The following is a 25,325-nucleotide window of genomic DNA, read 5'->3' on the forward strand; positions in this document are numbered from 1 at the left end:
CCTTGTGCCCTTCTCCAGAATCGAGCTGTGCTGTGCTGGCTGCATCAAGGCCAGCGCTTGCAAGATTGTGGAGCACAAGACCCGGCACCACTTGCGAGGGAGCCTGGAGGGCAGGCATCTATAGGAGTGATCTGGGCCCCCTCCACATTTCTTCTCCTCCCACAGTCTTTGAGTTGATGATATTGGTGAAAATCCTTTATGTTCTCCCTGTCAATGGCGAGAGGGCTGCTGGGCTCGTAGTGAGTCCATTGGAGTGATGCCTTCAGCACAGGATGGATAAAAATTGATGGGGTTTTTTTAAAAAGGAAAAAATTGATTTTTTAAATTTAAGTTGGATTTTTTTTTATTTTTATCAAATTTATTTTAATAAAATGCTTTTGGAGTAAAAATCTATCTAAAGATAGCTTTATACTTAAGATACATTAATAATGTAATTTATTCAGCATAAAATGGACAGTTATGTAGCATGAGACTGTATATTCTGCAATATTGGGACTGTCGGTGAATCAACAGCGGGTCAGAGGAGGAGCCGCTGCAGGACAGATGACAGTAGCTCTTTAAAAATTATGATTTAAATCGAGTTGATTTAAATCAAATCCACCCTGCTTCAGCAACCTCTTTCTGTGGACTCCTCCTGGATCATCTAACTGGGGAGGGAGGGGAGGGGTCTTGGCTGTATGGTACCTTAGTGGCTCTAGTCCTACCTGCCCCCTTAAGTGGTAAGGAGGATTTAAGGCTCCTGATCTTGTTGTGGTCCTTGGAGGGAGAGTTCAACGGAAGGGTTGCACTACTTTTGCACAGGTGCAAGTGATTGCATCTAAAATGTGCAGTGCAGGTTCTTCAGACTAAAGAAACACCTTGTAGTTCCAGGTAGCCTCTGACAGCCAGAACTGTGTGGTGGAGATGTGAGGCTTGGTCACTCTGTTGCCTTACAACTGGTCCAAGCAGGAAACTTTGCTTGTGTCCGTTCATCCCTTGGACTCCAGCACTGACTCACTAAGTCCCTTACCTTGAAGTCCCTGAGGCCTGCCTCTCCTAGTCAGCAACGTTGGGCTGAGACTCCCAAGGGCTGAGAAGCTGCCTGGGTATGTCAATGCAGGGAGGTGCCAGGGGGGGGGGGGCAGCAGCTGGTTGCCCTTTGCATCCCTTGCCAGGAAAAACAGCCTTGGTTCCTGATGGGTTGCTTCAGGTTTCCTGAAGTGTCATGAATTCTGCTTTGTGCTGTTTTAATTATGTTTCCAAGAGCAACTGGAGTGTTAATGTATTAAAGCAATTTATATCAGCTGCATCGGTTAGTTTCTGAGCTTGATGAAAAGTGTTAATATTAATCTGGTCTGGAATCACTGAGGGCTGGAAAACGGATGGGTGGATGAATGTGTCAGCTTTAATTTTTCCAATCAAAATAATTTCTTTTTGGTTTTGCATTTCAATGATTCTGCAACAAATGTACATGGAAATTCATCCATGCTTTTCCTTCCCTGTTTCCCCAAAAATAAGACCTCCCCGAAAATATTGCAACACAGCAGCAGCCATGAGGTGACCACGCTCGTTGCCTCCTGCACCTCAAAAATAATAAGACCTCCCCGAAAATAAGGCCAAGTGTTGGAGTCAAAAGAAAATAAGACCTTGTCTTATTTTCGGGGAAACATGGTATTATGGTTTTCTAAGTAATATATATATATATGTGTGTGTGTTGTGTGTGTGTGTGTGTGTGTGTGTGTGTGTGTTTTTGCAGGCAATTACCCTAAGACATTTTTGTGGATTTTTCCCTAAAATGCTTATTTTTATTTTTTAATCTTTAAAAAAAAATTGAATAGAGAACTTGTGGGCTAAAATTTGGAAACCAAATCCCGTGTCTCAGTTTGTATATTTGTTCTGCATATCTGAATTACATAGACTTTCATTAGAAAGCCAGCAGAATAAAATTGTCTTCTCTTCCATTTGGAGGGGAATTTACAGGCTGCTGCACTGAGATAAATCTCCCTCCGCTTTGTTCTGTGGGTTGGGAGGAGGAGGAGGGGGGTCAGTGTGTGTGTTTGGGCAATGAGTGTGCCCAAGCCTCCTCCTTGGTTTCAGGATTGCCTCTTCCTTCCGGAAGGAGGTTTAGAGAAGGGAGGGGGATTTCTGCTGGAGTCTGCTAGTTCAACCTTGATTTCTTTGTAAACAAACTGAAGCTGAGGTTTTTGCCCTTTTAGTGTGATGTCTTCCTGCCTGGAAAAGTGGACAGTATGAACACTTGAAAGGCTTTTGCAATTTCCTGCTTGACATTTCATTTCATTTCATTTCATTGCTGTGCACATGCACACACACGCACACATCCCTCGCCCTGGGCCAGCCTGCCTCTGGGAGGAGCCTTCCCCAACCATCGCTTGACAGGATTTCCAGCACTCGCTGCTCTCCTGCTCCCAGGGCCTGCTGGGCAGGGCAGAAGAGCCTCCTCCCCAACGGCAGCAGGAGCGGAGAAAGCAGGTGGCATCTACGGCAGGGTCCCCAAATGTGGTCACTTTGAGACTTGGGGACCAACTCCCAGCTTTGCTGGCTGAGAAATTCTGGGAGTTGAAGTCCACCAATCTTTTTTTTAATTAAAATTTTAAAAAAGCTTTTACAAATATTTACCTCCTCTTCCCTCCCCTCCCCACCCAAACCCATCCCCCCCACCTCCCCCCCAACCTCCCAGAGCAAATACAGGGTATAAATCTTTAACAATCATATTCTAAAGTAAACTAACAGAATTTAGCATCATCCTTCACTTGTACTTTAACTCCCTTTTGTTGAGCTAACTCTAAACAAATTATATCATTCCTTGCTTCTTCAGTCATAAACTATCTGGAGTTTCCTAGTCCCATATTTATTTTGAATATAGTCAATTCACCTTCTCCACTCCAGCTTATATTTCTCATCTGAATGGTCCTTGAGATATGCTGATATTTTAGCCATCTCTGCTAAGTTTGTTACTTTTAATGTCCATTCTTGAATAGTAGGCAAATCTTCTTTCTTCCAGTACTGCGCCACCAACAATCTTGCTGCTGTTATTAAGTTTAAAATCAAATTAGTCTCTATAACAGAACAATCAGTAGTTATGCCTAACAAGAATAACTGAGGGGTAAACTTTATCCTTTTTTAAAGAACATTTTGCATAATCCACCATATTTTTATCCAAAATGCTTTAACTTTTTTGCAAGTCCACCATATATGATAATACGTAGCATCAGCACAATCGCATCTCCAGCATTTAGGTTGTAGGTTTGGATACATACAAGCCAATTTTTTGGGATCTAAATGCCATCTATAAAACATCTTGTAGAAATTCTCCCTCAGATTTTGGGCTTGCGTGAATTTTACATTTCTTATGCATATCTTTTCCCATGTATCCAGCATTATTGGTTCTTCAAAATTTTGTGCCCACTTTATCATACAGTCTTTAACTAATTCTGTTTCAGAGTCCATTTCTATTAATAAGTTATATAACCTTTTTATATGCATTTGACTTTTATCCCTAATTTGTTTTAGTAGATTGTCCTCATCTTGCATAATACCAATTTTCTGATCTTTTTTCCATCTGGCCTGTAACTGTCCATACTGAAACCATGTTTGGATTACCATTTCCTCTTTTAGTACATTCAAAGGTTTTAGCTGTAATACACCTCTTTCTATAGTAAGAAGCTGTCTATATATGGTTACATCCTGTTTTTGTGCTATACTTATATTCTCTATTGCATGTCTGGGAATTGCTCACATAGATATCTTATCATTTAATTTATGTTGATATTTTTTCCAGACACGCAATAAAGAGTTCCTTAATATATGACTTTTGAAAGTCTTATCCACCTTCTTGTTGTATATCAAATAAGCATGCCAACCGTATACCAAATCATGCCCTTCGATATTCAGTAATCTATCCTGTGTTGAATTAATCCAATCACTAATTATTGATAAAACTACTGCTTCGTAGTATAGTTTTAAATTTGGCATTTTCAAGCCTCCTCTCTCATGTACATCTTGCATTATTTTAAGTTTTATTCTCAGTTTCTTCCCTGCCCAAACAAATTTATTAATACCCTTCTGCCATTCAAGCAAATTTGCATCTTTTTAAAGTATTGGTATCATTTGAAAAAGAAATAAAAACTTAGGCAGAATATTCATTTTCACTGCTGCTATCCTTCCCAACAAAGACAATTGTAGTTTTTCCAATTTTTTCATCTCTACCTGTATTCTATCCCATAATGGTTCATAATTATACTTATATAGTTTCCCATTTGAAGTTGTAATATAAACTCCTAAATATTTAACCTTGTTAATTCTCACATCCTGTTATTCTTTCTAATTCTTCCCTTTGATTAATGTTCATATTTTTAACCAACATCTTTGTTTTCCCTAGATTTATTTTGAACCCAGATACTTGGCCATATTGATTAATCATATTCATTAAGACCTTAGTAGATTGCCCTGGTTGGGTTAAAGTTATAACCAAGTCATTTAAATAACTACCGTCCAGTCTCCAACCTCCCCTTTGTGGGGAAGGTTGTTGAGAAAGTGGTGGCCTCTCAGCTCCGGCGGTCCTTGGAGGAAACAGATTATCTAGATCCCTTTCATTGGGGATTTAGGCCTGGCTACAGCACGGAAACCACTTTGGTTGCGCTGACCGATGATCTCTGGAGAGCCAGGGACGGGGGTCATGCCTCCGTCCTAGTGCTCCTTGACCTCTCAGCAGCCTTCGATACCATCGACCATGGTATCCTTCTGCGACGACTGCGAGAGGTGGGGGTGGGAGGCACCGTCCTATGGTGGTTCTCCTCTTACCTCTCGGACAGGTCGCAGTTGGTGTTGGTCGGAGGGCAGAGATCGACCCCTAGGCCCCTGAATTATGGGGTGCCGCAGGGTTCGGTCCTGTCCCCCCTCCTGTTTAATATCTACATGAAGCCGCTGGGTGAGATCATTCGAGGGCACGGGATAAAATATCAGTATGCGGACGATACGCAATTGTATCTGTCCGCGCCGTGCCAACTCAGCGAAGCGGTTGACGTGATGTGTCAGTGCCTCAAGGCTGTTAGGGTCTGGATGGGGGTTAACAAGCTTGCACTCAATCCGGACAAGACCGAGTGGCTGGTGTGTTTCCCTCCCACTAATTGGCCAAGTATTCCATCTCTCAGGCTGGGGGGGGGGGGGTCAAACAGTACGCCCCTCAGACAGGGTTCGCAATTTGGGAGTCCTCCTGGACCCACAGCTGACTTTTGAACATCATTTGTCGGCTGTGACCAGGGGGGCATTTGCCCAGGTTCGCCTGGTGCACCAATTGCGTCCCTACCTGAATCGGGAGGCCCTCACAACAGTCACCCGTGCCCTTGTGACCTCAAGACTGGACTATTGCAACGTGCTCTACATGGGGCAGCCCTTGAAGAGCATTCGGAGACTTCAGCTTGTCCAGAATGCAGCCGCGCGAGCGATTGTTACACCTATCCTCCGCGAGCTGCACTGGCTGCCTATTGGTCTTCGGATACGCTTCAAGGCGCTAGTCGTCACTTATAAAGCCCTTCATGGTATTGGACCTGGGTACTTGAGAGACCGCCTACTGCCAATTACCTCCAGTAGACCGATTAGATCCCACAGATTAGGCCTCCTCCGAATTCCATCTACTGGCCAATGCCGACTGGCGACCACTCGGAGGAGGGCCTTCTCGGTGGCTGCTCCGGCCCTTTGGAACGAGCTCCCCGTGGAGATTTGGACCCTCGCCACCCTCCAGGCCTTCCGCAAAGCCCTTAAAACCTGGCTGTTCCGACAGGCCTGGGGCTAATGAGTTTTTGTCCCCCTCTTGAATGGTATGGTTGTTGAGTGTTTTAAATTGTAGTATTGTTTTGTTCGTGTTCTTTTTTCTTATTTGTACCCCCCCTGCAGGGGTGGGTTTCTCGCCCCGTTCCAACCGGTTCGGTTGGAACGAGGCCGGCGGCGTCCTCGCGCACGCACGCAGCGTGCGCGTGCACGCACATGGCGCACCTGCGTACTAGCATCTGCGCGATGCTCCAGCTGCTCCTGGAGGATTGCGCAGGCGCTGTATGCGTTCTGCGCATGCGTGGAAGCGCAGAATTCGTAAAAACCGGGTAAGGAGCGGGCGCGGGTGTGCGGGCGCGCGCGGGCGCGGGGGGGGGCTTCGCCGTTCCCGGAAGTTACTTACTTCCGGGTTCGGCGACCAACCGGATCGCAGGGACCGGTGCGAACCGGTCGAAACCCACCCCTGCCCCCCTGACTTGGTTGTGAGCCACCCTGAGTCCCCTCCGGGGAATAGGGCGTCATAGAAATATAATAAACTCAACTCAACTCATCCACAAATGCTCGTAATCTATATTCATGAAGTCCACCAATCTTAAAGTTGCCAAGTTTGGAGAGTCCTGGTCGTCTGGATAGAAATGCTCTCTTCTGCTTTTAATTCTCTCCACCGACCAACTTGCACACCCACCCTCCCCTCCCTTCCCCTCCCCTGCTTCCTGCGGAGCCCTGGCTGCTCTTGCTTCTTACTGTGCCTGTAGCTTGTGAACGCTGTCCGAGCCCAGGTGCTGAGGTGTCCTTTGGGGATGGGTCCCCTCTGCCCCTCAGTGCCGAAGGGAAGAGCTTCATGGAAAGCTTGAAATGCAAATGGGGGGTGGGGTGGACAGATGGGATTGTGTTAGATTACAGGTATCTGGCTGGAGGCCTGCTCAGCTGAGCCAGCCCCTGGAGCCCTCTTCTCTGAAGGAGGGGGGATTTTTCCTCCTCCGCCCAAGCTCTTCCCCAACTCTCTGCTCTTCCAAGGCCAGGCTGACTGTCCTGCCTGAGTGGGGACATGGGTCCCACATAACCTTTGACCAGGGTTTGTTTTCCCAAAAGCTCCATGAACAGCCGAGACAAAGCTGCCCCACACTGATGTGCAAGTTTGGTCCTGCATGCACGGAGTTGGAGGCTTTAAGGGCAGAAAGCTTTCTGACTAACAGGGTATTATTTGAAAAAAGTGGTGAGATTTCATAGAAGCAGCCGGGGTGCAAGGCAGCTTCATGCAGAGGGCAGCTGGGGCAGAGGGGGGGCGGGGGCGGAGAAGAATAGGGAGGGTACACTTGTCCTCTGGGGATTTTGAGAATGCTGGATGGGGTGGGCTGAGCAAGGCTGGTGGGAGGGCGAGATGCCTACGAGGTCAGGGAAAATGGCTCTAGGCCAGCAGTTTGTTACAATGACCAGGCCTAAGTGTTTACCACTCCCTTCTCCCCAAAGCTGAGGATTTGGTCCATTGTTTGTTGAGCAGGAGAAAGAGGGACAAGAATCGACCTTTGCTTTGACTATAAATAAATCCTTTTACACTTGGCAATTGCTGGATTTCTGTTTTAATGGTAAACAGTTCCAGAGCTCTGCCTCTTTCAATCACTGCCGGCAAAGTGTCTGATTCACTTTATCACACACACAAACACACACACAGTGTGCTTATGTTGTTGGAGTTTAGGTTCTCCTGCTGAATCTACCTTCCATCTGAAGGATAAGTGCCACACTTGTGGAAAGGGGGCATTTTACCCACAGATGCACTAAGCTAGAAGTGTCAAACTCCTGTCATCACATGACGTATCATGGCTTTTTTCCCCTTCACCATACCTGGGGTGCCCAGTGTGTGATGCATCCGACCTGCAGGTTGTGAGTGTGACAGCCCTGCACTGAGCCCTTGCTGTGGATTGCGTAGTGAGTTTCCCACCTCAGCTCAAAGGGGGGGGGACCAGAATTAAGGGGCCTTCAGGTCTGTAATGCCAAGCATTGAGAATGTCCTCCCTGCATTTCTTCCTGGATGGCCTCTGCAATAAAACTCCAAACCCTGATAATTCTGGTGCCACAGGCGGCTTCCTCAGCTGTTCCACTCCGTTCAGATCACCGTGTCGACCCAGGCTGTGGAACCTCCGGGGAGGGTAGGAGCTGCTGGTGGAGGATCGGCTTCTAAGGCCCGGACCAATCTGACAAAGGTGGTTTGGAAAAAGTTAACATGAAGTCCCTCTTGTCGTAGCACTGATAGCTTTCATCTGTGCAGGCTTGGCTAGCTGCTCTTCAGAGTGACCCACCCACTCCTTTGCTCCTTTTTGTGGGGGGACACAAAGAACAATTCCACAGGAGAAGGGGATATTCTCCCTTCCCTGAAGCAGGACTTTGTAGCTGTGCTGCGAAGACCAGCTAGCAGGATATTCTTGAGGGTATAAAACTATTGTTTATTTTGCTGCCTGAGCAGAGCTGAAGGCTTTCGCTTCCTCTCTCTTACCTGTTGGGTAGCTTTACAACTTCCTCAGAAAGACTTTGGGACACCTTAACTGGAGTTTGTTTCTGACTTGCCAGCTGTTAACAGCCTCAACGCTAGCTTGGTTGTAGTCAGACTCTTTTTTTCTCACTCCATCCCAGCCTTTCCTCCACGCCAGAGATCATTCCAACACCAAGCGTGCCCAGCTACCTGCTTTCTGATAAAGTTGTCCATTTTGAAGGTCTCTATTTTAGATCTTCTTTAGTTCTCCATTTGTTTTAGATCGTCTTCTACAACTCTGTTTGATAGTGAAACGGAAAGGCTGGTTCTACCAAGGAACAATCTCTCCATTGCCCTGTCAACTGTAAGCAAGAGAGCCGGCCTGGGCTTTGATTGTTGGCTGCGTTCTAGCCTAATCCTTGTGCCTAATGCCTTCCCATTCGCTTCCGTGACTGATGACTCAGACTTTCTCCAGGAAATCTAAGCAGCATCTGGTCACACCTGTTGTGTTGTGCAATTTCTCAATTAGTTCTTTCCAAGGCTTCCAAAGAACGGTCTGCTGGCTGCCATCATCATTAAAGGACCCACAGTCCTTCCCCCAATTTTTTGGGGGAAATCACATGTACCTTTCTTTCAAATTCCTCCATTCCACACAACTGCTTAAGAAACTGGATGCTAATTTAATCAACTCCATAGGTTACTACATCATTTTGTATTTTGCTGATAGCTACTATGAATATCGATTTCCACCCTTTCCTCTGTGCCCTTTAAGGCTCTACCCTACTAAACTCTTTCATCTTGGGGCAGGGAGAAGCAAAGAAGTTGGACACATTTTGGATCCTGGGGTAGGACAGGCAGACCAGAAGGGCTGCCCAACCACAGATCTCGGGAAGAAGCAGAGGCCATCCCTCTGCCCAACTCTTGGCAGTTCCTTGACAATACCTGCACACGGCCAGGTCCCTTGGCAGCCTCACCATCTGGCCTCAAGGAGAAGACCACAAAGCTTAGGAATGCAGGTGGGGATTGGATTATATCAATAGAGGAATGTCCCAGCGAAACTGGGAGATTTTTAGATAAGAAAGAGATTTTCAGCAGGAATGGACATTCTCCCATTGCTGGATCTACCCATATGGATGAATTCTGGAATTGCCACTGGAGTTGACCTACTGCCACCTCTGATGAAAACGCTTCTCCCAGATTCCAGCTGATGGGGGTTGTTAATTGCACCAGGGCTTGTATCAGAGTTGCTCTTGCTGGTCTCTGCACCACGAGGCAGATTTGTTGAACAGCCCCAGAATCTGCTGCCTGCTGCTCTGACAATATAGCCTCTGAACTGAACCTGCTGGTGAGAACGCAGCAGGGACAGGAAAAAGCTTGTGGAACAGTTGCTCATGTGAAAGTGACTTTGGCAGGAGTGACGGGCTGGGCTTCCTTCCAGAGAGCTGCACAACTCGGAGCTTCTGGTCCAAGAAGCCCAAAGCCGCTCCTCAAAGGGGCCCTTCAGCTGGTCAGGAACCCTCATTTTGACGTTTCTTAATGTTATCCATTCCTTAATCCACATCAGATTTGTTGCCTGATAATATAGCTCCCAGTCAGGTAAGCCCAGCCCTCCTCTTGTTATAGCATCTTGCAACACTTTAAGTTTTATTCTTGCTTTTCCCCTCTGCCATATAAATTACAGTACCATTTTATTTAGATCTTCAAAATAGTCCTTCCCCAACCTAATTGGGATTGTCTGGAACAAGTATAAGATTCTAGGTAAAATGTTCATTTTAATTGTTGAAATTCTCCCAATCATTGATAATTGTAGATTTTCCCATTTCATCAAGTCCGTTGCAATTTGTTGCTTCAATCTAAGATAGTTATCCTTTTTGAGAGTACTACATCTAGCTATTAAAAAAATCCCCAAGTATTTGACCTTGTTCGTAACTTGCATCTCCAAAATTTCCGCCAATTCTTTTTATTTTGATGGTAAGTTCTCTGTCAAGATCTTTGTTTTATCTTTATTTTCAAGCCTGCTACTTTTCCATACTCCTCAATTCTTTCTATCAATTTAGGTGCAGATTCAAGTGGCTCCTCAAGAATGAAAACTAAATCATCTGCAAACGCTTGCAACTTATAGTCTTCTTTTTTAATTGTCATTCCCTTTATTTCTTCCTCTTCTCTGATCCTTCTATTTAAAACTTCTAGCATTAAGACAAAAAGTAGCGGTGATAACGGGCAGCCTTGTCTCGTACCTCTCTTTATTTTAATAGGATCTGTCAATTCTCCATTTATCATTATCTTAGCTGTTTGTGGTATACCTGTCAGCCTCTGCTTTGCTGCTGCTTTTCGGCTGCCATTGAAACGGGGAGGGGAGCATGGTATTTGGGAGGGGAATCATTATGGGCTGGAGGATTGTTATTAGAAGCTGTACTGACCATCTCTCTGCGCATGTGGAAGAAGAGAGTTTCCCGCCAAGGCCAACTGTCCAACATTCCATCCTGATGATGCTTTTTGAAGATATCTCCCACCTGAGAGTTGGGTCAATTATTATTGGACTATGAAATGGGGTGCCAAGGGGAGGGGATTGAATTATACATGATATCCATTGCTTTCGCGCCAATTTATTCAGACTCAACTTTGCTTTGCTTTGCTATGCTACTTATCGTTTGTAATTAGTAAAAGTACACTTAATTCTAAGAATGGAGTTGAGTGGTTTATTTCCTGATTATTAAATGAAGGAGCACCTGACAATAAGCTGAGTCTCACCTCGCACCCAACCTGGAGCGAACACCTTCCGAGGGGGATGCCCTCACAGAAAAAAAAAAAGATGTCTTTACACGACAGTGACCACGAAGAAGAAATGGGAGCAACGGCAGCACCATCATTAACAGAAATGCTGGGCGATCTGAGAGTGGAGGAACCCACTGTTCGACCCAGGTGGACTTGGGGAGTGGGACAGAAAGAGGAACCTGATGAACCACTAACTGGAGTCACGAGGAGGAGGCCCAGGAAACCAGCTGCTGACTGGCGTGACTCTAAGGATGAAGACCACAAGATGTCCCAAGCCATGAAACTCCTCGAAGAGGCGTGGGGCGAACGCCGGGCTCGAGAGAGTGCTGTGGAAAGGGGATCGGCGGAGGAACTAGAGAGAAGATACCTGTTACTTAGCTTAAGGGAGACTGGGGGGGGGGGCGAAGGGGAATGTGCACAAGAAAACCCAGCACCGACCTCTCCCCCTGCAGCTAGAGACATTCCGAGAGCGGGGGGGGCAGACGATGCCGGATGGCTAAGGCCCCCCCCCCTTTAAGCGTAAAGTATGATGGAGAACCCAGTGGTTTGGGGTTGTTTATAATTCAGGTATGGAATTATATGCAAGTATATGGGCCTGATCTGGACTCTGATGAAGCTAAAGTAAGAATAGTGTTAATGGCCCTAGAGAAGAAAGCAGCTGACTGGATGGTCGGATTACATAATAGTGACTCCCCTCTCCTGAGGAATTTTGATGGCTTTATGGCAACAATGAGGAGACTCTTTGACGACCCTCTCACCGAGCACCGGACTAGACTAAAATTTACGACCCTCAGACAGGGGGAAAAGACTATGCCTGAATATGTACAGGAATTCCAAGAATTATCAGCTTATATGAGGGGATGGTCTGAAGAAGCCTTGTTAGATCGGTTTGCAGATGACTTGAACAAAGACGTTTACCAGCAGTGTGTAAACAGAAGAATTCCCGCCGCTTAGAACCTTGGTACGAACATGCTGCAGATATTGAAGTTGATTTGGCTAGACTTTGTTACAAGGAAGAGGGAGAAGCTGAAGATTCCCCTCCCCCCACTAAATCTCCCCTCCCAAAGGGGAAGGGGAGGATTCACAGGCAAGCCCAAGCCTTCCACCTGCTTCCACTGTAGGAAGGAGGGGCACCGTGCTGTGAATTGCCAAGTCAAGATGACCCACACTGCTCCGCCCCCTGGAGGGAGAAACCTGAGAAGCCTTCAGCAAGAAAAAAGAACCTGCTTTGAGAGGGGAGGAGATTTCTCGACGCTTCGAGCCAGAGGAAGGGGGGAGCGGAAGCCCCAGTTCGTCTGACGACAGTGACTATGAGGACGCAGACTGCTGGGTAAGTTCCCGCTTGGGACCCATGTTTATTCCAGTTGAGCTTAGAGTGCCCTCTTCTGACACAAAGGAGAAAATTCTGGCTCTTTTAGATTCTGGTTGCTCACGTTGCATTATAAGCCCAGAGATTGTTGAGAAAATGGGCTTGAAACAGAGAGCTTTAAAAATCCCAATTGCATTTTGCCAATTAGATGGCTCTATTGCGGGGGGACGGTCCTGCTCATTTTTCTACTGAACCCGTCAAGATGTGGCTGGGAACCCACCAAGAAATGATAACTTTTATTGTGGCCCCAAGGATGGACCGGCCCCTTATTTTAGGACTCCCCTGGCTCCGTAGATGGAACCCACGCATTAACTGGAGAGATGGGTGGTTGCGGATTCGGTCTGCCACACCCCCTGAGGGGAAGATGGAGACTCCGGAGTCTGATGAAACTGTCCCCAAACTAGCGGCCAGAGGGCAGAAAAAAATTGAGGGGGAGGAAAGAATTCTGAAGGAATATTGGGACCTGAAAGATGTTTTCAATGAAAAATCTTCTGATAAGTTGCCCCCCTCATAGGGCCACAGATTGCACCATTGATATTCTGCCTGGGGTGAAGCTCCTGAAACCCCAAATATATTCAGTGACCCCTAGGGAGATGGACGAAATGAGGAAATTCATTGATAAAAACTTGGAAAGGGGCTTCATTGAACCAGCGAGGCCCAAGGTAGCTGCCCCGGTGTTGTTCAGAGAAAAGAAAGATGGCTCCTTCCGTTTATGTGTGAATTTCAAAAACCTGAACTGCATTTCTCCCCAAAACCTCTACCCTTTACCTCTAATTAAGGACATGCTAGCCCAACTAGGGAAGGGGAGAATTTTCACTAAATTGGATCTATGAGAAGCATACTATTGGGTCAGAATTAAGGAGGGGGACGAATGGAAGACTGCTTTCAACTGCCCCCTTGGTTGTTTCCAATTTCGAGTAATGCCATTTGGCCTCTAGGGGGCGCCAGCAGTCTTCATGCAAGGAATTAATGACCATCTTTACAAAGGCATGATGGTCTATTTAGACGATTTCCTTATTTACATGGAAACACGTGAAGAACATGTGAAGCTTGTTCGCACTGTTCTGAAGAAACTCCGTGCTGCAAAACTTTATGCCAAGTTTTCCAAGTGCGAATTTCATCAGGAGAGGGTTGATTACCTGGGCTATCGGCTCTCCCACAAGGGAATAGAAATGGACCCAGCAAAGGTTAAGGCTGTCACCGAATGGGAGGCCCCACGCACACATAAGCAATTACAGAGGTTTTGGGGGTTTGCTAACTTTTATCATCAATTTATTCCCTCATTCGCTAAGATAGCTCTCCCTATCACTAACCTCCTTAAATCGAAAGGAGCAGCAAAGCCCAAGTCTAGCAAACCGTTGAACTGGACTATGGAATGTCAGGCTGCTTTTGAAAAGTTGAAACGCCTGTTAGCAGAGGAACCGGTCCTGAAATACCCAGACATGGACTCGCCTTTTGTGGTCCAGGCTGATGCCAGTGATGTGGCGGTGGGGGCAGTACTGCTTCAAGCAAATGCCCAAGGTAAACTACAGCTTACACCTCTCGCAAGCTGACCGACACTGAGAGACGCTGGGCTATTTGGGAAAAGGAGGCTTTTGCTGTTCGTTGGGCTTTGACGACCTGGCATCACTTTCTGGAGGGCGCTAAGCACCCTTTTGAGGTGCGGACTGACCATAAAAACTTGGAAGCATTGAAAACCCCCAGGAAGCTGTCTCCCAAACAGATGCGCTGGGCTCAAAATTTCAATAGGTTCAATTTTACTTTGAAATACATTCTGGAGGGAAGAATTTTATGGCTGATGCTTTGTCCAGGCTTCTGCAATACAACAATTCAAAGCTCAGTGTGGTCCAACCTGTCATTCCCACAAGAAGTCTGGCTGCTCCTGTTGTCACTAGAAGTCAGACAACTTCTAAGCTAGAGGTCACAAAAGACTTTATCTCTGAACTAAAGGGGGCCCTTACAAAGGATGATTGGTTCCAGCAACACATGAATGAATGCACCATGAAAGATGGATTGCTTGGATTGGTGCAAAATTATACGTCCCTGCATCCCTTAGAACCATCCTCCTCCAACGGGCTCATGACTCTCGCATGGTTGGACACTTTGGATTTGTCAAAACCTTGCACCTCGTTAAGAGACAATTTTGGTGGCCTTCGTTAAAAAAAAGACATTGAGTCTTATGTGGCTAGTTGTCCCATTTGTGCCGCTGCGAAACGCCCTCCAGGAAAACCCCAAGGATTGCTCCAGGCGGTAGCTCACCCGGAAGCCCCGTGGAAGGAGATCTCTATGGATTTCATTGTTGAACTTCCAGAGAGTCAAGGAAATACAGTAATCTGGGTTGTTACTGACTTATTCTCCAAGCAAGTTCATTTCATTCCTTGCTCCAAGATCCCATCCGCCAAATCTCTGGCTAATATGTTCATCTCACATATATATCGCTTGCATGGGGTGCCGGACCGCATCATTTCAGATAGGGGTATTCAGTTCACCTCCCTGTTTTGGAAAGAATTCCTGAAACTCATTGGCTCCACCCAGGGCTTAAGCTCCTTCCACCATCCTCAGTCTAATGGGGCCTGCGAGAGGACTAATTCTGTGCTGGAGCAATATCTTCGTTGTTCCATCAACTACTGGCAGGATGATTGGGTGGAATTGTTGCCTCATGCTGAAGTGGCATACAACAATTCCGTGCACAGTAGCACGGGCTTTACCCCTTTCCGTGTTGTCTACGGGCAAGATTTTGTGCCCATTCTGGAGATTCCTCGCGAGAAACCACAGGTGTCCTCACTCTCCGAATGGAGTGATCACCTTCGGGAGATGTGGCCTTTGACGCACCGGGCGCTGGATGCTGCACACCACGCACATAAGAAACAGGCTGATAGGAAACGGTCTACACCCCATGACTATAAGGTTGGTGATCGGGTTTATTTATCCACTAAGTTTCTTCAAACGACTCAGAAGTCAAAGAAGTTGGGCCCAAAATATGTTGGCCCGTTTCCAATTATCAAGATCATCAACCCTGTTTCCCTCCGCCTCCAGTTGCCTAAGCATTTCAGGAAGGTTTATAGCTTGAATAAAATTCTTACCAAAGTTCATTTGTTCCATTTATTGTATCATGAATTGCCAGTTCATATTATCGAAAGCCTTCTGTGCATCAAGAAAATCAAGGCCATTTGCTTTTCAGAATGAGCCTCATAGTATTCCAAGGTATGTATTCCTGAATCCCCAAGGGGCGGGCAGAGACCCTGGTCTGCGGGGAAGAGAGAGATTCATCTCTGGAGGATCAGCAGGATTTGGGAATGGTCAACGGAGAGGCATTCATGAAATTTCTTAGGAGCCATGAGTGTTGTGTGGAGGGTGTCTACCTTTAACTATATTTCAAGGGGTTCCCCTCATTCTAGAAGACAGACAAGGAAAGCTTTGATTGATGTCCTAGTTGTGGTCATTCAGAAATGGTGTGTGTGGAGGATAATCATGTTTTGGTCCTGAACGGTTATAGAGTTCTACTTGAGCAGACGGCTGGACTAGAAGACCACCAAGGCCCCTTCCAGCTCTATTATTCTGTATTCTGTCTCTGTGTTCTCTCTTGATTTAGTCAGTCGTAATTTCGTAATTTAATGGGTTTATATGCCGCCCAATCCCGGGGGGCTCAGGGCGGCTTACAAATACGAATGAAATAAAATAACATACAGAGGGAGAATACAGACAATAACAAACAGTTTAAAAACCCAACATACATCCGGTTTAATTGGGGGTTGAACCTGATTTGAATCAGCAACCCCAAGCCTGCTGGAACAGCCAGGTTTGGGTGGCTTTTTGGAAGGCCGCAAGGGTGGGAAGGGTCCGGATCTCTGCTGGTAACTCGTTCCACAGAGCCACAGTGTCAATTCACTTCGGCCTTCACTTCAGCTGGTGTTTATATCTCAGTGGACCTGTTCACATCACACAACTTCAGTTGGAGCTGTGTTGACTTTGAGTTGGTTTGTAAGTGCCATCCAAGGCGGTTAAAGTCCTACATAGGATAAGACCACAAATGCCTGCTTTAGGTAGCATCTGCATGGCCAGGGCATGTGGAGGATACCTGCTGAAGGTTCCCCTTGCTGGGATGTTTGGCAGGTAGGATTTAGAAGTGAGCATTCACTGTGAGTAACCCCCCCCCCCCGAATCTAGATTGTTTCAAAAGGTCATTTGGGACTAATCACATGCAATGTGGGATGCTGATGCCCTTGAATTATGGTGTATGCAGTTATTCCTTGTGTTTAAGATAGGCTGGTGCTTTATATTTATGTTCTAACTCTCTGCTGGCTTCTCCGTTGACTTTTCTTGTGGGAAGCTGGCGATGGCATTGTGGCTGCCAGTCTGCCAATAGATTCAGTCTGAAAATCCTTGAAATTTCAATCCCAGGGGAGTCCTGGGTCCCAGATTTTGGATGCATTCTTTAAGTTAGCCCATTTGACGTACTTAGATTCAAAATTGTTGCCCTACGATGCTCCCGTTTTTCTCCTTTGAATGTTACAGATAAACAGAGTTTGTATTATTTTTATTTTGTATTTTCTGGATTGGTAGAATATTTGGAGGGAGTTAGTTAACAGAGGTAGTGTAGGGAAGTGGAGAAAGAGACGGATGCTTGTTTTCCCCAAATTCCACAGGATACTGGGGTTGGGGGGGGGGGGAGTTCGCATTCAGGCTTTGATCATTCTGTGACTGGAGCCGGCAGAGTTGGTACCGGGGAGCCCTGCCCATGGTCACATGCCCATCTCATTTTTCTCCCACCTCGTCAGATGGGCTATACGTGGTGGGAGAGAAGGGCCATGGAAGCCTCTCTGGGAAGAGACAAACCAGTCTTCCTCTTGCCCTGGAGCAGGGAATTGGTTGAAGGGGATTCATCAAATAAATCCTCAGCTTGCACGTTGTGTGCTGAAGGCCTCACTTGTCATTGTGGACATTCTCCTCAGGGCTTTTGCCTCCTTTTCAGTTTTGTGGTGGTCCCCAAATCTGTCTTTTCATCATGAATGTCCACATGGAAATGGTGTTATTAGCAGTTTGGTGGAGTCTCCAGGCAGGGGAAGAGGCAGCCATCTTCCGCATGGGCCCCACTCACCCCCCTGAAGCAGAATGAGCTGGCCTGATAGACCTGGGCTCCTTCAGGGTTTTCGGTTCTCTGTTTGGAAAAGAGTCACAAGTCACACATCACAACTGTGGTTACAGATTAAGGCACAAAATGCAGCTTTCCATTTTCCCCACAGGTTTGTGCTGGGAGGAGTCCAACATGTGTTATTCTAGTAGACTTTGTACCATAACAAAATTTAACTTGTAGCTTTACATTCCAGTCATCTCCTGGTGACAAGACTGTTTTTCTGCATGCTCTGAAATTGAATTGATCTCAATTATGCTTTCGTTGGAAAGGTTGAGACGATTGTCCAAGGGTGCCGGATTAGCAAGGTCTCTCGGAGATCCTCTGAAGGAAAATGGGGATGATCAGGGAACCACAGAGCAGCTCCTGAATGCCTAGATCAAGCGGAGGAGCCCAAGGATGCTATGGGCCCCCCTTCCCATTCTCCCTTCCCTTCCTTTTGCAGATCTCTCCTTTGGTGGCCTTGCACCAGGCTACGTCTACGATGTGGACAGAGCTGAGGAGCAGAGGCACCACCATGACATCATGCCCTTCATCGATGACTCCCCCTCCTCTTCACCCCATCTCAGCTCCAAGAGTCGAGGCAGCCGAGATGGCTTCTCCTCGGGGTCCCTGGAATCTTCCAAATCAGTGAGTTGTTGCTACATCGCCCTGGGGCAAAGAAGGGAGCTGGAAGTTTGGCTTTGTGGGGGGCAGGTTCTGTAGCCTCTGCCCCTTGGCGCCATTGGAGGCATTCGCCATCCCTGGGTTGATGGCAGGATCCAGACTTGCACCCGGACTGGCCGCCCCGATGACGATGTGCAGCACCTCCAGCCTGTAAGTCTGGGCCTCCCTTGCAGGGTCCTCTGCTCTGCGCAAGGGCAGCTTCACCCATAGGCCTAGAAGCCACACGAGGCCTTGGGAATCGCCTGGGGAGATCTCCTGGCTTATGTCAGGAAGTTTTGACCACTCAGGCTGCCCTGATGGCTTCACATCACATAAAAACCGTCCCAAACAGGAGGCAAAAAAAGAGTTCCTGATTGGGCAGGAGATGAGATTCCTTTTGCTGAGGGAACCTGGATTCTTTTCCTGCATCTCCCCAACTTTTCTACAGGTTGTCTCTGTTTGCTTTACCCCGGCCCTTCTCCTGCACGCCCGTGTCCGTGCGTGCATGCGTGTGTGTTTGTCTTCGTCCAGGGCTGCTGTGCTGGGTTCAAAGCCCTTCCGGGCAGGAAGCAACTCCCCCCCCCCCAACAAGTTTCTGGGTCTCTCTGAGGGCCTCCCTCAGGCACCTCCCCCCAGAGCTCTCAGTCGTGTCCCTGGGTGAAGGGCCCTCTTCCTGCTTTCCTTCCCGTGAAGGCGCTCCCTCTGTTCCCCTCCCTGTGGAATTCTCTTGGGGTGAAGGGAGGGGCCTTTCTGTTGTGCTGGTCCTTCCCAGAGGTCATCCCTCCCAAGGGCCAGCCACAGTCCTCCCCACACCCCAAGAGGGAAGGTGGAGCCTGGCAGAATTCATGACAGCCTTCGCTCGTGGGCTCTGCCCCACAGAAGCCCCCACTTTGTGGATCTGGATCCCTCCCCCAGGCCTCTCTTCTCAGTGTCGGTTGGGACTCAGAATAAATCAAGATGCCAACTGTAGAGGTGAAGAATTGGCTTGGCCACGGGCTTACAGGCTCCTGCTCCCGTCCCTTGTGGTGCCCCTGCCAACCTGGAGCAGGGCCTCTGCAGATAGCAGGCAGGGCACCAAGAGAGGGCAGGTACTTCTTTGGCAGATGCCTAGGCCCAGAGATTGGCAGGGGCCTCCCCACATTCTCTGCAGCGTTGAGCAAAAGCCAAGGAAGGAGACCCCCCCAGACTGAGAGGCACCCCTTTCCCAGCTGTGGCATGCCACATGCCCTGACAGAAGGGGCTCTCTGGGCACTGCAAGCCTGCCAGTCCTGTCCCTTTGAGTTGCCTTGGCTCCTCGCCCCTTTTAATCTGCCAGGCTGTGTGTCCTGGGAGAGGGGGTGGTTGGGGGAGAGGAAGAAGGGGAGAAGGGAGATTTTGCTTTGCGGAGATAGATGGGGCGTGATCAGGGCCTGAAATGGGTGTGTGGAGAGAGCTTACTTAGTAGGACCAGTGTGGTGGCTTTGAAGCTAAAATCTTGCAGGCTGAGGGAGTGGCTCTCTGAGAGCTTTTGCCAGCCTTTTCCTTTTGTGCCAAGACTCCCCCCCCCCCCCCCGCAGCTGGCTCCCTTCCTACCTAACTGGCTAACACCCCCCTCCCCCCCGCCCTTCTCCTTATTCTCTGCTGTTCAATGGCTTTTCTGGAATAGGCAGGCCCTTCCTGAGCTGAGCTGGCAAGGATGCCATTGGCGGGTTATAAATAAGCTGACTCTGCTTCTCCCCTCCTTCACCCCCCACCTGAAAGCTCCTTGGCAGTACCTTCTGAGAGAGGAAAGTCCCCCCCCTTTAGGGCTGGCTGGCACATTGGCTGGCACCATGCCTGCGGGTCCAGAGCGAATGGCACTCGAGCCCGGAGGCCCTGAGGAGGGAGCCTTTCTTGGTCCCCTAGTCCCCAAAGATCCAGTGGGATCCACCCCCTGGCCTGCTGGGGATGGGGTCGGGGATCATGGGGGCTGCTTTCAAGGAGGGCCAAGATATGTTGGGGGGAGGAGAGGGGGTGGCCGTCCCTGGTCTCATTTTGACATGGCAGCCATAACGGTGGGTTGGTGGGCGCTGGGCAGGCATGGCTTCACAGAGTCAGCCAGGAGGGGTTCTGTGAGGAAGGGACCCAGGAGAGTGAGGAAGGGTCCCAGAGGGAGGAACTGGTCCGTCTCTCACAGGCCAGTTTGGATTCTGTTAGCTCCTGCAAGCCCAGAGCCAGTCATGCTACTCCACTGCCCTCGGATGGTGGCTGTGAACCTGGGCCTCAATGCTGGGCCCCTCCCCCTCCTAGCTTCACTCTCTTTGGCCCTTCCCACCCCCTCCCCAAATCTCCACCTTGGGCTCAGAGGCCTGGCCTCCCATCGTCTCCCCCTCTTCCTTTCTCCAGAGTGAGCCAGACCTGGAAAAGGGCCTGGAGATGAGGAAGTGGGTCCTGTCGGGCATCCTGGCCAGTGAGGAAACCTACTTGGGTCACCTTGAGGCTCTCCTGCTGGTAAGGGCACCAGGGGATGGGGGGGAAGAAAGGAGGGGGAGTTTACTCTCCAGCTAAGCTACGGCTGGACTTGGGCAGAAGCAACCAAGTGACCCTTCCCCAAGGGAAGCAACATGGGGCAGTTACTGAGAAATTCTCCTGCTTGGGCTCCATTCAGCAGCTTGGGAGCCGAGTAAGAAAGTTGCTGGATTCTTTCCCAACTTCTGCTCAGTTCCTTATGGCTGGAGCCATTTCTGGTGATGGGGCTGGGGGGGGGGGGGGATCCTTTGTGTCCCCCAGTGGGAAGCCCTGAATGGCCCGTTGCACTGTCCCACAAGAGCTCCGGCCTTTCCTCAAAGGGGGGGGGGGCTTGAAGAGGCAGGCTGATGCCCAGGAAGGTGCCAGTGGGCCACAGAGGGCATATCTGGCTCTGTGTCTGGCCTCTTTCAGCCCATGAAGCCTCTGAAGGCAGCTGCCACCACCTCCCAGCCGGTCCTGACGAGCCAACAGATCGAGACCATCTTCTTCAAAGTGCCTGAGCTCTATGAGATCCACAAGGACTTCTATGACGGGCTTTCCCCCCGCGTCCACCAGTGGAGCCACCAGCAGCGGGTTGGCGACCTCTTCCAGAAACTGGTGAGCAGGATGTTTGGGTGGGCTTTTGCCTGGCTCAGAGCCAGCTTGAGGCTCTGGTTCTCCTTTACCAGCAGGTTGCTGGGCATGTGCAGGGGGAGGAGAGGGGGAGGCGGTGCTGGAAACCAGTGGTGGTGGGGGAACAGGAAGGAAGGCTGGCAGCATGCTGTGGTCTGCCCCTCTTCAGCTGGAGAGAGCCGATGATGATGATAATGATGATGATGATAGGCAAAAGACTTGCTGTGGATTTCGCTAGTCATTGCCAACTCTAGGGGGCTGCTCATCCCCTTTTCAAGGCTGCTGTGGCCAGCATGAGGCCTCCGAGCGCAGTGACCTTCCCACCAGAGAAGCACCTGCTGCCTTCACCTACCTGCAGGCTTTTGAACCGCTCAGCTGGCAGGAGCTGATAGTGCTAAAAATCACACGAAAAACCTAAAACCACAATTGGGACTGGAAATCTGGTTGGAAGTCATGGTTGGAAATGGAGGCGCCCACCTGACAGGCCTTGTTTTTCTGGTATTTCTCACAGTGGTCATTAAGTGAACTGCAGAACTATTAAGGAAAGGGTGGCTATTCTTCCAATGGGTTGGTTTTTGCTGAAATGGGCAAAAAGGGCTGCCAATCACCCCAGCGACTGTGGGAGAGATGGTCATAAATGCAGGCTGGTTGCCAAGGGCCTGAAGCTCGACCACGTGATTGTGAAGGCCGGGGGCTGGGGGGGGGTGTTGGAAGTGCCAAGGCCATCTGGTTGCAGAGATGCTGCCCCAGGGGTGTCATCTGGGCCAAACCCCTCCTCGGGTGTAAAGCATTCCACAGTCGTTCCAAGTGTGTTGGCCATGCAGGACTGTCGCTCTTTCTCAAAGGAAATGGCTTCATGGCCAGATTTGGACCCGTGGGTCTCTCCCATCAAAGAGGGGCCACTTCCCCCTGGGGGCCAAGGGCAGTGGGGCCAGTCTGGGCATATCTCCCTCTTGTGGCTCAGCCATTGGCTTGGGGCACCTGCCAGTGGCGGGCGGAGGCTGGTGCAAACGTCTCCTCTGTTTCCCAGCTCTCCAGACAGCCTCCCGAGAGGGCAATGGCTGCTGGCAGCCATCTCTACCCTCCCCTGCTCTCCCGCACTGGGCTGGGTCTCATTCCGCCTTTGCCCCCCACCGCAGGCCAGCCAGCTCGGAGTGTATCGGGCCTTTGTGGATAATTATGAGGTTGCCATGGAGACGGCCGAGAAGTGTTGCCAAGCCAACGCGCAGTTTGCAGAAATCTCAGAGGTGAAGAAGAGGCCGTGGGCCGTGCCTCTCCCTGCATAACGGCTCCCCCAATGGGAGGGGTGGGACTCACCTGGGTTACACCCACAAGGGAGCTGGTGTTGCAGGTTCTGTGGGTCTCTGGGTGGTGAGGCTGGCCAGGAGCACTGATGCTGGGGGGCCCCCAGGTGCATTCCCTTATCAGAGAAATACTTTCCTTCCAAGCAAAATCCTTCCCCCCCCTCATTACCTGCAAGGTGAGATAGCAGAGGCCAAAAGCCCTCCCCAAACATCTCAGTGGGGCTTGAAGGACCCTTGAGAGCAGACTGAGGTCCAGCACTGCCTGCTCTTTCTCTGGGCTGCAGGGGCTGCTTCCAAGGCACAGGGGCCTCCCTGGCTTGCTGAGATTCCAGCTCGTTAGTCTAAGCTGCTCATCAAGCCCCCCATAAACTGCAGGGGAGAACCTGCATTGTGACAAGAGGCGTAACCTCTAAGCTGTTGCTTTCTGTGCTGGAAGATCATGTGCCTCATCTGGGTTTGGCACGGGAACCAGGCAGCATCTGTTGCCAGACAAGGAACAGCTGGCAAGTCACGATGCAGGCTGGAGAAAGTGAACCTGACCCTTACGCATCTTTTGCAGAACCTCAAAGCTCGAAGCTCCAAGGATGCAAGAGACCAGACAACAAAAAACTCCTTGGAAAGTAAGTGCTGTGTTACCCCACTGGATTCGGGTTTTCTGGGCAATAACAGTCCCCCATCCCATCCAGAAGGAGCTCCATATGGGGCCAGGGGTTTCTCTGGGTTTTTTTCTTCTGCAGAGGCCTGTATGAGCAGGGCTGACCGGCTTGGTTCGTTATTGTCTTTTTTTTAAATAAACATTCCATCTTCCCTTATGCAGTTTGTTGTCTGGGTACAAACATTTCTGTGCAACATCGTTCCTTTTTTGCCACATCTTTCACATTCATCTTAACATTATTTTCCTAAGTTTAGTATTATAATATATTGAGCATTTAAACATTATATAAACGTTTTTAAATTTTTTGATCAGCCAAATTGCTGGCTGTTGGAGTGAAGCCCTTGGGATTAACAGCAAAAGGGGACTCAGCTTCCTATAATCCTCCATGGTGCAGGAGATGGGAAGTGGGGTGGGGAGTAGCAGAGGTGAATTGCAATGGATTGCAGCAGGCATGTTGTCAAAGAAGGCATCTTTTCCCATGAAGCTTCTGCTTAGAACCTTTTTCCTCCTCCATTTGGATCATTTTGCTCCCCGGAGAATTGTGTTGCCCTACAGCTTCTAATTTTCCTTTATTTCCCCATAGCTCTCCTCTACAAGCCGGTGGATCGGGTCACACGCAGTACTCTTGTGCTCCATGTAAGTTGCCATGAATATTAATGTAGTTGGCTTTTCTGCTGGAAATTGGAGGGACTGCTTCATTTCAGAGAAATCTATGCACAAGCAAGAAATAACACAAAGGGTGGAAAGAGTGGCCAGACATGGTGTCTTTTCCACCAGCTGCAGAACACAGGTTAGCAAAGCACAGGTGTTCCCTTCACCTGACATGCTCCACGCAGCATCTTTTTGGCTGAACCTGATGGTTGCTTCATACAGCAGAGTCCAATAGAGGTTGGGTTCCCACAGCACACTGGATCGCATTCAAATGACTCCTGGTTGGGGTAGGAGGGTGGGCAGGCAAGACACCCCAGGAGAAGAAGTTGAATGGAGGTTTGGAAAAGCAACGCTGCTGGTAGGAAAAGGAGCTGACTTGAGGTGCTTGGAGCATAAAGGCGCTTGTGCAGCTACTGCTCCATGCAGAACCACAAACAGCTTTACCAGGAGTCCAGCCGTGGAGAATCCCAGGCCTTGATCACTTGTGGAGGTTCTTTCCCTCATCTCTGAGCTGAGGTGAAGCAAGATGCCAACATAACTCTAGTTCTGGGCTCCTGGAGATTCAGCTGCAACTGTCAGAGCAGATTTCAGCAGCCTAGGAGAAGAGAGACATCTGAATGGACGGAGGCCGTGGGACCCCTGAGAGGGAGGTCATGGGCAGGTTCAGGCAGAGCCTGGGCAGCCATCTGTCTGGGACACTCGGTCCCTGCATGAAGGAGGAGGACCTTGGATCTGATGGTTGGTTGTAAGCTAAAGTTAGACAGAAAACCCTCCAGAAGTGAAGCCCCCGTACTGCCAGTGCTGTGCTCTAAGGGTCTTTCTCCTCCCCCACTTCTTGTCAAACAGGATTTGCTGAAGCACACCCCCTCGAGCCACCCCGACTACCTGCTCCTGCAGGACGCCCTGCGCATCTCCCAGAACTTCCTGTCCAGCATCAACGAGGAGATCACACCCAGGAGGCAATCTATGACTGTCCAGAAGGGGGAGGTGAGTGCCCAGCTGGCACCTGGCACCCACTTGCCCAATGAGGTGGGCTGCCTTTTGCCTGGTTAGCAGGACTTCCCAGAAGGGGTGATTGTTTGCAACCTACAAGAGCTCTGAGTGGGCAGGAACCGTGCTGGGACTGGAGACAGGCGTCATTCTCCTAGACCAGCTGCCATTTCTATCCCCTTTGGGCTTTGGGTCTTGAGGCCATTCGCTTGGCAGCCTCATCCTTTCTTGCCAACAATAGACTCCTGAAGGACAGTGAGACCCTCAGCCCAGCAGCACCTGGTAGTCCTTGAGGGAGGAGGCATCCTTGGATGGGGGAATGTAAGCCCACTTGACTCAAACGCGGGACTTACTGAAATGCAGAGATGCAGGCTTGGCTCCGTGCAAGGAGGCCCGTTTCCCCTTTGCAGAGGAGTTTATACGGTGCAGGGAGAAAGGAACGGAGGGGAGTCTCTAAAGGGTGGGCAGCGATG

The 25,325-nt window shown here is 49.2% G+C and overlaps 1 protein-coding gene across 1 annotated transcript in view; it reads left to right on the forward strand.

Annotated features, from left to right (window-relative positions):
- Window positions 1-25,325, forward strand: part of BCR (BCR activator of RhoGEF and GTPase) — a 108,601-nt gene that overhangs the window by 29,728 nt on the left and 53,548 nt on the right. The window contains exons 2-8 of the mRNA XM_032229185.1: window positions 17,954-18,138; window positions 20,518-20,622; window positions 21,052-21,237; window positions 22,392-22,499; window positions 23,116-23,176; window positions 23,795-23,847; window positions 24,709-24,849. Of these exons, the coding sequence (XP_032085076.1) occupies window positions 17,954-18,138; window positions 20,518-20,622; window positions 21,052-21,237; window positions 22,392-22,499; window positions 23,116-23,176; window positions 23,795-23,847; window positions 24,709-24,849 (839 nt within the window). The remainder of the gene's footprint in view (window positions 1-17,953; window positions 18,139-20,517; window positions 20,623-21,051; window positions 21,238-22,391; window positions 22,500-23,115; window positions 23,177-23,794; window positions 23,848-24,708; window positions 24,850-25,325) is intronic.

This window comes from Thamnophis elegans, chromosome 13 (genome assembly GCF_009769535.1).
Source record: "Thamnophis elegans isolate rThaEle1 chromosome 13, rThaEle1.pri, whole genome shotgun sequence".
Lineage (NCBI taxonomy): Eukaryota > Metazoa > Chordata > Lepidosauria > Squamata > Colubridae > Thamnophis > Thamnophis elegans.